The sequence below is a fragment of the Capsicum annuum genome, chromosome 5 (assembly GCF_002878395.1).
Source record: "Capsicum annuum cultivar UCD-10X-F1 chromosome 5, UCD10Xv1.1, whole genome shotgun sequence".
Lineage (NCBI taxonomy): Eukaryota > Viridiplantae > Streptophyta > Magnoliopsida > Solanales > Solanaceae > Capsicum > Capsicum annuum.
The window spans coordinates 1,434,105-1,447,216 of record NC_061115.1 but is presented as its reverse complement, the minus strand read 5'-3'; the positions used below and the strand labels follow the sequence as shown (position 1 = coordinate 1,447,216).

Below are 13,112 nucleotides of genomic sequence, written 5' to 3'. Positions count from 1 at the left end.
GTGTGTTTCTAGTGTTAGATCCTTGTTCCCTAACACTATTAGAGTCTAGAAATTGAAAATCCCAACAAAAAAGACGTGTCAAAATCAAAAATCCCTCAAAAAAAATACTAAACCCGTTTTTGACCCTAGGTCAAATTTTGAGTTTTTGATTTTGTGTTTTTCTTGTGTTTTTAGTGTTAGATTTGTGTTCTATAAACTATAGGAGTATAGGGTTCGAATTTGAGCTAAATTGGAGGTAATTTGAGTCATCCACTATTGTTGAGCTTGAGTTTGAAAAAATTTGAAGGGTTATTTTCGGTACAATCACAATGGAACCCGAGGCTTCAAATGCTCAAACAATGGACAATAATGCCATCAATCTCATTTTGGCTCGCCTTGAAACTATGTCCCGAGATGTGGCTAGGTTGAATATGGGTCTTGAGAAATTAGATACGGATGTGGCATCAATGAGTGGGAAATTAGAACGTGTGGAAAGTCAAAGGAGTCGACCTTCCACCCCTCAAAATATTTCCCCAACCATTACTCCCAAGGCCTTGCACCAAATGAACAAGTCACCGAGCCAACCACCAAATGTTTCCCAAAACCGTGAGTATGATAGAGCAACCCTCCCTCCACTTCACCTAGTCCAACATGACGGATTTGGAACCCAAATGCCACCAAACCCAAACCCTCCACTTATCCAAAGACCTCACTTTCCAATCCAAACTCCACTGAACCAAAGGCCTTACTATCCTCCAAATCCGAATCCACTTAATCCAAATCCACCAAACCATTTTGAGGGTTATGGTAGGGAGGAACAACATGGAGTTATGGGGGTTATGGTGATGCTTACTTGAGGGAAGAAGAGGAGAGGGGTAAGCAAGGTTATTTAGGCCGAGAAGTGAGGGGTGGTAACCAAACATGAGAGCTTAGCCTCAATTCCATCAAAGTTAGTCTTCCGATCTTCAAGGGTGAGAGTGATCCCGAGGAATATCTTGCTTAGGAGTCATCTTGTGATAGGATATTCCAAGTGAATGATCTAACCGAAGAGGAGAAGAGTTGTTATGCAATCGCTCACTTTGAGGGGTATGCAAACACTTGGTGGGAGTATGTGAAGAGGTTTGGTGATGTGTTGATTGCCGGGTGGCCACCTCCATAATTTAGATTGAGGTACCTTATGCGTCAAAGGTACTTACCCGAGGGCTACAAACAAGAACTTCTTGCCAAGTTGTACAACTTGAGGCAAGGAAACAAAAGTGTCATGGCATGCTATGACGAGTTTCAACAATTGATGTTGAAGCTTGACCATAGAGGAGAACAAGTGAGCCATGATATTATACGATTCAAAGTCGAGTTGAATAGGGACACAGCTTCTCGGATGACCCTCCACAAATTTGACACGATCGATGGCATTTTCCAAGCGGCCTTGGAAATTGAAAGGGAGCTCTCGGCCTCCAACCCAAGAATCACCAAGGACCTTTCTCGGAGTGGCACCAACATCAAGAGCATTCATCCAATGCCAACCAAACAGAGAACAAGGTTGTACAAACCGAAACCAATGCTTGCCAAAAGTATCCTCCAAGAAACAAAGGTAAAGCAAATTCTACTTCTCGTCCTAAGGGATTTCAATGTTTTAAACGTCAAGGGTGGGAGCACAAGGCTAGTGAGTGCCCAAACCAGAGCCCAGAGGAATGTAATCCTTAGGGAGGGAAAATTGTATTACCTTGGTGAGGAGGTAGGACTTGAATCGAATGAGGGTGATGAAAAAGCTCAAGATGGAGAGCTTGAGGCCGAGGTGGAAATTGATGAAGGTGGGGAAGATATTTGGCCGGTGGATGGAGAGTGTATTGTGCCTATGTATATGGCAAGGAGAATCATGCTTAGTGAGATTGTGGAAGAAAAAGCCGAGAGTGAGGAGGGTGAAGAAAAGAAGCTGAGAGTTAGGATTGTGGGTTTGCCCACAAAGATCCTTTGTTTCCTACTAACCAAGATGCTAGCACTTTGCATAGCATCCTTTCTTCTTATGTGTAGGTTAAAGAACATTTAAGTCCAAGTAGCAAGCTTGATAACCTCATGGAACCCTTGGTTGAACATCCTAACCTTGGGAGGAACATTGAAAAGATGATTCAAAGAGCAGAGCTTGCGGGTGATGATTGCTTGAATTTGTGGACAAATTCCTCTCAAGATGGAGAGGATGATACAAGTGCGATCACGTAGATGAACTTATGAGGATGTGTATTGAATTCTTCCATGTGTGTGTGCAAGTGTGTGTGCAAGAGAAGTGGAATTAAGGACTTAAAAATTATCAAAACAGCCACTAATTCACACTAGAGGGGCACCTAATCTCTAAGGGGCATTTTGGACTTTTTGCCTTCTCTTTGTAATACACTATATAAGAAACATTTTAGGGTTACTTTACTTAGTTTTTTGATATTGAAGATTGTATAACACACTAGAAAAACACAAGTTCTCTCTACCATAAAGACTTGGTTGAAACTAGGAAACAACTTAGGTGTGGAATCACTTTTGTTGTTTGTTTGCTTGGATCGTTGGGTGCTAGACGGATTGAGGTCCTCTCCTGTGTCCACCGCATAGTGTAGGTGTTTCTACCATCTTTATCAAGGGTCTTTGTGCTTGAATACACTTAGGTTCTTGGTCTTTGTAGTAGTGTATGTCACTCTCTATCATTTCCTTTGTTGTAATCTTGTAGCCATGTGGTGTATTGTTTCTCCTGTAACCCGTGTGTTGTTCTTGTTCTTCATCTTGATATTGTTAACATAGTTTGTTGTGGGCTGTTTTTAGGTGTTAAACACCACAATACATTGTTTTTTGTTGAATCCAAGAGTGGTCATCAAAAGGGTTCACGGTTCTTTCAAGTTGTGGACTGATTTTGGTGTTGTTTGTGTGTTCCTTGTCGATCTTGTATCAGTTAGGCTCAAGGTTTATTTCTTCTCATGTTATCAGAGTCAGAACCCATTCAATTGAGTAATATACTTCGTGTAGATAAATAATAAATTCACTCAAATAAAAATAGGAACAGATGTTAAAGAATACCTGCATATTCATTGCAATATCAACTACATAATCACTTGGACGAATCTTGTCTTGATAATGGAAGCGAGTCTCACAAATAGCTGAAAGCTTAATCGACAAATTTTAACGCAAAATAAAAAAAATTAGAATAAATATTGATAAACAAATTACAAATAAAAAGGAAATAAGATCATTAAGAGCAATACTGAATAAGAGTCGACAAGAACAAGAAGGTCAGGACAAAACCTGGTCATATTACATGCCAAGATTTACAAGGAAACTTACAAAATCAAGATTGGAGAAGAGATGAATGTGCTAAGAGAGCTAAAACTCGAATACTTGCGTTCATCATTGCCTTATTCAATGTATCACGCTAAAATGGTTAAATAAAGAAGGAGAACAATGCTGGATGATCGAACCTAACCATATTGATGACATGCAGAATAGTGCACATGTAATGTAACACTAATCTTTCTGAGACCAACCCATTGTGTCCTCCTTTTTAGAAAACAAAGCTCTTCCTTCACTTTAGAAATCTAAATAAGAAAGATTTGGTTTGCTTCTACCTTAGGACCGTGAAAATTTTAAGAACTTTAAATGAACTTAAAGATAGTAAGGATGAGATCCAGGTGGCATCGCCACCGCTCATATGAGCTGGGAGCTAATATCTTCTGTTTCTAGCAAAAAATATAGAGAGGTGTAGGACATTCAAGTGAAGTGCATCTAAGATATAACAAAAGTTCGCATGGTGCATGTACTTATAGACTAGATATGGCATAGCCAAAGGAAAAAATCTGTGAGGTACATTGAGCCAAAGCGAATAATACATGTTATTGGCTTAAGTTGTGATATATATGGTATCAAAGATGGCCTTCTGCAGTATGATTGTAGGAAATCTCAATGAAGAAAATGAGTTTCTAAGGGAAGGGATGGATAGGCCCACAGCGGAAGGCACACACTCAGTAGGGCGGCATGGATTAGATATGGGTAGACCAAGTGAGAACTCCATATGGTTTTGTTAGGCGAAAGCGAACTATACATCCCATGAGTTTGGTTTATGACAAATATGAAAATAAACCTATGGAGAGTTATTAGTCCTTAGAGCTTCACGTGGATCTTAGAGTGATTTGCCAATACTATGATCGGTCCTACGTAAAAAGCTAAATGGATACTTGTTTCTTGATGCATCACATTTCCAACTAACAAATTGCTTACACTAAGAGTTTTTCACATTCATCGTAGACGTCCTCCTAATCACCACTATATAACCCAATGGAGGATAAGAAAAGACCAGACATAACTAAAAGCCACCTAAAGAAAGAAAACATAATACCAAATTTGTTCTTCCTCTCAATTTTAAGATTAAGAAAGAAAAGGAAAATAAGTATACAAAGAGAATGTAAAGATTGTTTCCAAAAAAAAAAAAAAGTGTAAAGATCACATATAAATAACTCGTCCCCACGAATCCCGATGAGAGCTTGTGTAATAACTCCAAAACCTTTGGAACTCACCCAACTCCCAATCTTGTAGAGTTTCCTTAAAGCTAAGATCCCAAAGTACTTCCCCCCACGCACCCTTCGAAGTTGTTGGACTGTCAACTCACTCTGAATTTAAAACTCTGAACACATTAGGAAATGATACCCCCAAAGTATCCTCCCCATTCCACTTAAGGTTACAAAAGCCCAATCCCAACCCTATAAGTAATATAAATATTGAAGTCTTTCCACCTTTCATGATACTCCTCCACATGATTGCCCCCCCACCCCAACCCCCCACATACACACAAAATCATACTACGATACTTCTCTACTCTATTACTACCTCCCTTCATAAGGCGTGTTCCACCACTCCAAATCTCTATAAAGATTTCCCTACAGAGTTTTAAGTGTTCTTTTAAAGCTTTCGAGTTTCTTGCAGTTTAGGAGTAGTCTACGCTCTCTTATTTTCTTTTGGTGTAAACAGAAAGTTCCTTCTTGAGTTTCATATTTTGTAGAGTCTTGATCTTTTGGCATAACCTTTGTATAAAGCCATTTTGGTCATGTTCATAAATGAAAATACTTTTACTTGATCAAAAAAAGTATTCTTTTAATGCTATCATAACTGATAAACCAAAAAAGAAAAACTTATTTTCTAATTAAAGATTCTTGTACGCTAAATTTATGTAAGATCAAAACTTATTCATCAAATCCTCTTATTAGAATACACATCACTGGTGTAGTAGATGCAAATGACATATAATGCAGTCATGAAAAATTAGTGGCGTTGACCAGCATGCACGAGGATTCATTCAACGATACCTCTTCAAATATCCTTTTAGAGGCGTCAGGTTGTTGTAGGACATGAATATATTTGAATAGCAGACCTATTATGTCTTCAAAATGCTCTGGAAATAAGCAATGGACAAACATCAATATCCCACTGAAAGTTCACGAAAGTTAGCACCTTCAGCTTGATCCCAGATAAACTACTACTCCCTCCGTTTCAATTTGTTTGTCTTGTTTTGACTTAGCATAGAGTTTAAAAAAGTAAAAAGGACTTTTGAATCTTGTGGTCATAAACTAAAAATATGTGGAGTGTACAAAAATGTCCTTTAATCTTGTGGTCTTAAACTTGTCACGTGGAAAGTTGAAATTAAACAGTTATAAAAAAAACGAAAAAAGGCATTCTTTTGAACAGATTAAAAATGAAAGCTAGACAAACAAATTGAAACGGAGAGAGTATTAGTGGAAGGGCAAATTGGGGCTTGGTAACATATTAAGGTTCAACACAGGAAAAAAATACCTTGACCAGCATCAGTCAAATCAATGGCCACTTTAAAGAAGGAGAACTCATAAGTCCATTCTGATTCACCAGCAGATAAACTTGTAGCCCATCCTGTAACAACCAAATAAAAGTACCTTTCTGAATATTAAAATAGTTTGAGAAGACCACTTTCAGGCACTTGAAGAACTATAATAGCGTTAACAAGGGTAACATGTAATGAACTCCAATGCAAGATCCAACAAAAAAATTGTCTGAAGTCACATAATAGTATGGCATTTTGTCATCTTAACAAACACATTGATTTCATCATTCAGGCATACGAGAAACCATCTTATCATTCAAAAAAGAAAGGGCAGCCCGATGTACTAACGCTCCCGTTATGTGCAGGGTCCGGGGAAGGGCCCCACCACAAGGGTGTGGGGCTTACCTTACATTTCTGCCGGAGGCTGTTTCCAAGGCTTGAACCCGTGACCTTCTGGTCACATGGAAGCAACTTTACCAGTTGCTCCAAGGCTCCCCTTCAAACCATCTTATCATTCATTGATCATATAAAATGATTCCCATGAACTGTTGAACACGTTTTCTCACAATCATCCTAAACTATGTAGTTGGTTACAACAACAACATACCCAGTGTATTCCCACATAGTGGGGTCTGGGGAGGGTAGAGTATACGCAGACCATACCACTACCACAGGTGAAGTAGAGAGGTTGTTTCCAATAGACCCCCATATTATGTAGTTGGTTGTAACAAGTAAATATGAAGTGCTTAACATTGATTTCAAGTATATAGGAACACATATAGCAACTACTACGTCAGCAACTCAAGGATGAGATAAGTTATAAGTGTACAGGCTGTCGTCATGTTTGCAAAGTGGCAGATAAACCTTATTATCTATTTAGAACTTTCTACAACAACAACAACAACAAACCCAGTGTATTCCCACAAAGTGGGGTCTGGGGAGGGTAGAATGTACGCAGTCCATACCGCTACCTCCAAAGAAGTAGAGAGGCTGTTTCCGATAGACCCCCGGCTTATTTAGAACTCTCTACTGTGAGCATTTTCTCGGACAGAAGAGATTCAGCCTCAGGAATGCTGCCTGAGAATCCTAATATTTCAAACATGTTTAGGGTCAAGAAAAGGATGTGACCAATCTATACCAATAACATTCCATTTCTCTTTCCAAATTTCAAGAATGGGGAAGGATGAGTTGAAACCAGGAAATGAATGAGGTACAGATAGGGTTGACAAAGGGCATAAGCAATTTTAATTGAGAACTCACCCAACTTTTTCAAGACATAAAACAATGATCCTTCTCCTTCATGGCCAATCAAGTGCCCCAGGTACCTGATAGGCCCTTCCTTGTAGTGCCGTATGCCTGGGGTTATAGGCCATACGATTTTCAACTTGTGACCTCGTTTTATTGGCACAGCTCGAACAAGAACCTGAGAAAAAAGACATAGCCAATAGAAATAATAAATGGACAATAAAATAATAAATTCAGTTTTATCTGCTGAACATGTGGACTATACGGAGAGAACAGATGAGTACATGAAGGGATTGAAAATCATTGAGCAAGTAGATTCAGCAAACAACAGGCATAATGAATAGATCATTTGTTGAAATTCAACAGCTCAATTGAAAGAAGTCTGTTCAAATACAGTCCACAACCAAAAGAAAAAGAAAGGTGGCAAATCTGTGCGTTACTACTTGATACCTGGAGATGTTCCGCGGAGCAAGGCTGACCAGTAAAACGAATTTGATCACGATCTGTGTTCCGGATGTCCTGGAATTTACTCCGTACTAACTGCTCAGCTTTATCAAGAGTATCTGAATTATAATTATACAGGTAGATTGTTAATTTGGGCCACCAGCAATATATTGCAACAATTATCCATGTTTTCTTCAGTTTCAAAAAGAAAAAATTATCCATGTCTTCTCTTTAAAAAAGGTTAAAAAGATTCTCCATACCTTTTGAATAGACGACCAAGTGCATGAGATTGGCTGAATAATTTTCTTCATAAAAGTTGAGAAGCTCCTTTCTTGTATCTATGCCTCTTTCTTTTGGTTTCACCTCCAACGTATCCCAGCTTCCTACAAACATGATGAGTGATGTGATCATTTTTTTTTCTCGGGGTAAGTAAAAGTAAAACTACAATATGGTCATTTTTCTATGTCAGCGAGTAATAGGACCGTTGCATTACAGATATCACACAAAAAAAAGTAATAACATCATAGTGGAAAGATCTTTTGTGATATGAGAATATAGAAAGAATCCAGTTTGCTTAGCTCAAAGCTGAATTTCAAGGAAAATATAAGAAAACTAAAAGGAAATCAATAGACAAAACTCTGAAATCTGACACTTAAAGAAGTATGGTTGACAAGTTAAAAATGTGGCTCGGAAGTGTTCCAAGGGTTCAAAAGCTCGCATTACTTCCACGAGGACTAATGATGATACAAAGGAAGAGCTCTACTCTTCGGTTAATATTGCAGGCACTCCGCTAGAGGGATTGAAGGGTCTCGGTACCAAAATCATTAGTTGAGGATTAAACACTAATATTTAGCAAAATTATCTTAAATACTGTTTTTGTTCTCCCATCTCGTGTAATGACAAGCCGGGGGTCAATCGGAGACAGCCTCTCTACTTCACCTGAGGTTGAGGTAGTGGTATGGTCTGCGTACACTTTACCCTCCCAAAACCCCACTATGTGGGAATAAACTGGGTATGTTGTTGTTGTTGCATCTCGTGTAATGACATTCTGTTAGGGAAAATTTATTTTTGTAGAGCATCCAGAGGTGCTCTATAAGAAAATAAAAAGAAAGAGAAAAAGTATGAATCAATAAATTGAATATTTTTGGGAATTAAGATCTTTTAGATGAGAAGAATATTATTAGCCAAAAAAATGAAAAATAGAAAGAGGGGGCATATATGTGCACAAGTGACAAAATCAGAAAATATGAAATGAAACAAATAAAACTCTAAAAAGCTATAGGAGCTATTTGTCCATAAAAAATTTTCCTTTTTTTACAGAAAAATTCAAAGCTTAGTTATACATTGGATCGATTTTTTGAAACTTTCTTGAAGATGAGTCTTAAAACCTGTTTTCCAAGTGAAAAATCCTTCCCATTCACAAAATTTCAACTTTTTTCAAGTTAAATGCATGTCCAAACACAGCTTCAATTTCCAAATACTTTCTTTCAATTTAACTTTAAATACTACTCCTTTTCAAATATCACAATTTTTCTGTCCACACACTAACTTAGTTAAGAGGGGTTCATAGTCTTCCGTACTACATTGAGTTTAATAATAAAAGAAATATATCACCTTCCAGATTTAATCTGCTTGTCTCTAACACTTGCTTTCAAGGGAAGTCTACTGATTGCGATATATTTTGGTCTTTTTTCCAGCCAAAGTGACTTATATCTAGAGTTTTCACTTTATTTAAACAGAATAAATTGTGATCGACGTTATGATGTGCTTTTCTAAATCTTGGAGAGAATAACTGCAGGTTTTATTTCATGAAGGAGAAAATTTCTGACAGGATATTGTTCAATGTATAGTAAACTGTCATATTTCTATATGTATCGTAGTGGACAATCAGAACGCCAATATTGAACATTCATAACCCAGATATAATAAAAGAAAGCACATGACAAGGCAAAGCCATAATAGAATCGTCTTTTCAATAATAAAAGCTGTTGAAGAATCTAAGGATATGCATCATAGAAAGTTGTGCAAACCTGTGTTGAACTTATGGTATGGATGATTTTGCGCACTTAGATGTTTTTGAAGCTGCACAAGTAATATTTGAAGGTTAAACATGTGCTCTGGGAAGTCCCACTTTGGGGAGATAAACCGCTCCCTACCAAAGGCAACTCCGCTCCCAAAGCTCGGACCTGAGACCTCGTGGCTAAGATGGAGGAGTACTTGCTATTCCACCAAAACCTCTTGGGGTCTCACCATTATCACATAAAAATTTCAAAAAAAAAAAAAAAACACTTCACGAACGACTATCTCACTAGAATCACTTTCTTTTTGCTTGTATTAGTTGGCAAATGGGACGGGGCTACTCCAAGAACAAAGGAAGATAAAAGTCATATACCTGGTTCATTCTCCAAGGATCAGAGAGTAGATTCTTCTGGTGTTCTGTATGGGTAAAAGAGATGTGACAATCAAATAACTACGAACAAGCATAGGTAGTAAATCAAAAGATATGCAATAAAAACCAAGTATACTAACCAGAATCAACAGCTTTAATTTCTCGAGTGGTAGCATCTGCTGACATCAATGGTTTGATAAAGAACTGGGCAAATCTGGAAAAGTAAACTGCAAAAATTAGCCGTGGAATTTTAAAAATACTAACATGATACTTAACCACAGAAATTAAAATAATTTACCTGTCCAATGCTTCGTCGAAGCGGTCAGCATTTACTTCAAAATGGTAGTTGGTATCCTCATTAGATGTAAAAGCATTTGTACTACCTCCATTCTAATGAGGAAACAAGAAAGCGATGTGTAAAATTCAACTATTTTTTAAGTCAATAGGAAGTAAGGAATGTACAAAAGCAATAAGAAACTTATGGAAACAATGAGTTACGGAGTTGTTACCTCGGTGATGTACTTTGAATAACTATCCTCTTCAGGATACTTCTCACTTGCATAAAACAACATATGTTCTGCATGAAACCGGAAAAAGACCAAATCAAAAAGTCAAAGCGACATAATTAGATAACAAAGTATGCTAGGAAAGCAACGGAAACTGCTAACGAGAGAATTAGAGGAAAGAGTTGCACATTAGCACACCCTTGGCAGTTTCTAATGCCAATGAAAAAAGGTTTTCGTGCTTGCTAGCTTTCTACTAATACATATTCTCAATATAGATGATTCATTCTACAAGTTTGTTTCTATTGACGCAATTGATCATCATTCATCATATTCTTCAACGAAGAAGACTATCCTTAAGGGCTATAGATATGCATACGTCTGCATAGAGACAATCGGATAGACTCCCCAAAAAAGCCAAAGTAAAGAGTAACAACTAAAAAAGGACATCCGGGCGCACAGAAGCTCCTGCTATGCACAGGGTCCGGGGAAGGGCCCCGCCACAAAGGTGTATTGTACGCAGCCTTACCTAGCATTTCTACCAGAGGCTATTTCCAAGTATTGAACCCGTGACCTCATGGTCACATGGCAACAAAAGAGTAACAACTAAGAGATACATTATTTTCCTGATAGTAAGATTTACAATATTTAAGCACAATGAAACCATATCATCTACAGCTAATTAACAACATTGGACCCTACCTAACCCAATCCAACTATATTGATCCCATCAGAAACTATGATGCTTAACTTGCAAAAACAAGCTAGATTCAAAGAGCTAATCCTTCACTTATAACACATCGTTAATTCACCGACAACCATCAGTATTTTGCAATAGCACTTCCTGATACCATTTCATTGCATCTCTACTACTTTTCATTGGGAACATATTCTTCAACAACCAAAATTTAGCAGTTTAAAAGTTACCAAACCTTTTTTTGAACAATATACATAGTCTACTGAACCATGAAACTGACACAAAAAATAAAAATTGATATTGAAGTTCTACTGTTTATCCACAGCCAAGTCAAATAATATGCTGTTAGGATGACAGTCTAGAGTGGTATGTAAAATTCAAATCAAATTACAGTAAAACAACTCTATTGACTCAAAATTAAGGCTAAACATAAGGTAGAACAAGAGACCCAATGAAGCTAAATAAAATGAACCTTTTGCAACAAAGAATCAATAACATCATGCCAAGTGTAATCCTGCACATGGGGTACAGGGAGGGGGTGAGTAGTATGTACATAAACCTTACCCCTACCTCGGGAGGTAGAGAGGTTGTTTCTGATAGACGCTCGGCTCAAGAAAATAACATGTTGAAAAAACCAAGACAAAGTACTAAACAAGGCATGACAAAGCATACTAAAAAGGGAACAATAACTACAACAAAAAGATACGATAAACAAATTAAAAGGAAACATAAATAGAAACTTATGCAACAAAGAATCATACCAAGAAAATGGGCAAGGCCTTCAAGTCCCTCAGGATCACTAAAAGCACCGACACACACATTCATTGAAGCTGCACACTGATACAAAATACCCACGAAACAAACAAAAAATGATGAAATCAATTCACTTCTGGTGAAACCAAATTGTACTTCAAGGTAAACCCATATAAAAACAATTCCAAAAGAAATAAACGTAAAAGTTACAAACTTTATCAGTTTCTTCAAATACCCAAAACAAAAAAACAAAATGAGATTGATTCATTTTTAGCAAAATTAAACAATTAAAGCAACCCCACATAAAAAGAATTCAAGAACCATATAAAAACATCAAATAATAAATAAAAGCAACAAACTTCATCAATTTTTAGCAAAATTAAACTAACCCCACATAACAAGAATTCAAGAAACACATACAATCATCAAAAATAAATCAAATAAATAAATAAAAGCAACAAACTTTATCAATTTTTAGCAAAATTAAACTAACCCCACCTAACAAGAATCCATAAAACATAGTAATATACAAATTAAATGGCAAAAATAGTTACAAACTTTATCAGTTTCAGGGTCACTGATGAGAAGAACTTGAAGCTTATTTTGAAGAACAATTCTTTTATAATCCCTTTTGTCAATTCTAGGCTTCACAATCTCTACTGCCATGTTTTCTTCCCTTTTACCAATTGCCATTTGTTCTTCAAAAACCACCAATTCTGAATTTTACTTTTTTTTTTTTTCGCAAAGTACACTGAAGAGTGAAGTTATAGGGAATCTTGCAGCTACTCTTAGTTGTACCTTTGGCTTATTTTATTGTACCTTGTTTGCCTTTTGTTTAATTTTCTTGTGATTTTTTTGTTTCATATAATATTTGTCTTATTTTCTATTTTCTTTTCTTTTCTATATTTTCCTTGCAATTTTAAAAAAGTTTGAGTTAGTTTAGTCATTAAATATAAGTTCTAAGCTCAATTTGATAATTTTTTATACATTATGTTTTGAACTTCATCAAAAATTTTAATGAAAGCTCATTCTTTTCTCTTTAATTACCAATAATATCATCAAAGAAATTTACTATAATGCCATCACATATGGCCTTGCATATTTCTATATTATTTTCACACATGTGAGCCCTCTATGTTCCATTTATTTTTCATTCTTAGTATTTATTTTTTTATGTGTAAAATTATTTCAAATATATTATATTTAAGTAAATTAATTAATAAGATGATAATTTATCATAAAAAATAATTATAATTGATACAATTAAATAAATTTGGTTCTTTA

The 13,112-nt window shown here is 36.5% G+C and overlaps 1 protein-coding gene across 1 annotated transcript in view; it reads right to left on the bottom strand.

Moving 5' to 3' along the window:
* LOC107870070 (insulin-degrading enzyme-like 1, peroxisomal) overlaps window positions 1-12,660 on the bottom strand; it is a 21,719-nt gene extending 9,059 nt beyond the window's left edge. The window contains exons 1-13 of the mRNA XM_016716466.2: window positions 12,387-12,660; window positions 11,837-11,912; window positions 10,385-10,452; window positions 10,174-10,265; window positions 10,016-10,089; window positions 9,879-9,922; window positions 9,517-9,568; window positions 7,747-7,869; window positions 7,493-7,605; window positions 7,058-7,220; window positions 5,794-5,886; window positions 5,310-5,395; window positions 3,034-3,120 (exon numbers count right to left, since the gene is read on the bottom strand). Coding sequence (XP_016571952.2) covers window positions 3,034-3,120; window positions 5,310-5,395; window positions 5,794-5,886; window positions 7,058-7,220; window positions 7,493-7,605; window positions 7,747-7,869; window positions 9,517-9,568; window positions 9,879-9,922; window positions 10,016-10,089; window positions 10,174-10,265; window positions 10,385-10,452; window positions 11,837-11,912; window positions 12,387-12,521 — 1,206 coding nt within the window. The 5' untranslated portion in view covers window positions 12,522-12,660. The remainder of the gene's footprint in view (window positions 1-3,033; window positions 3,121-5,309; window positions 5,396-5,793; window positions 5,887-7,057; window positions 7,221-7,492; window positions 7,606-7,746; window positions 7,870-9,516; window positions 9,569-9,878; window positions 9,923-10,015; window positions 10,090-10,173; window positions 10,266-10,384; window positions 10,453-11,836; window positions 11,913-12,386) is intronic.
* Between the last annotated feature and the right edge of the window lie 452 nt (window positions 12,661-13,112).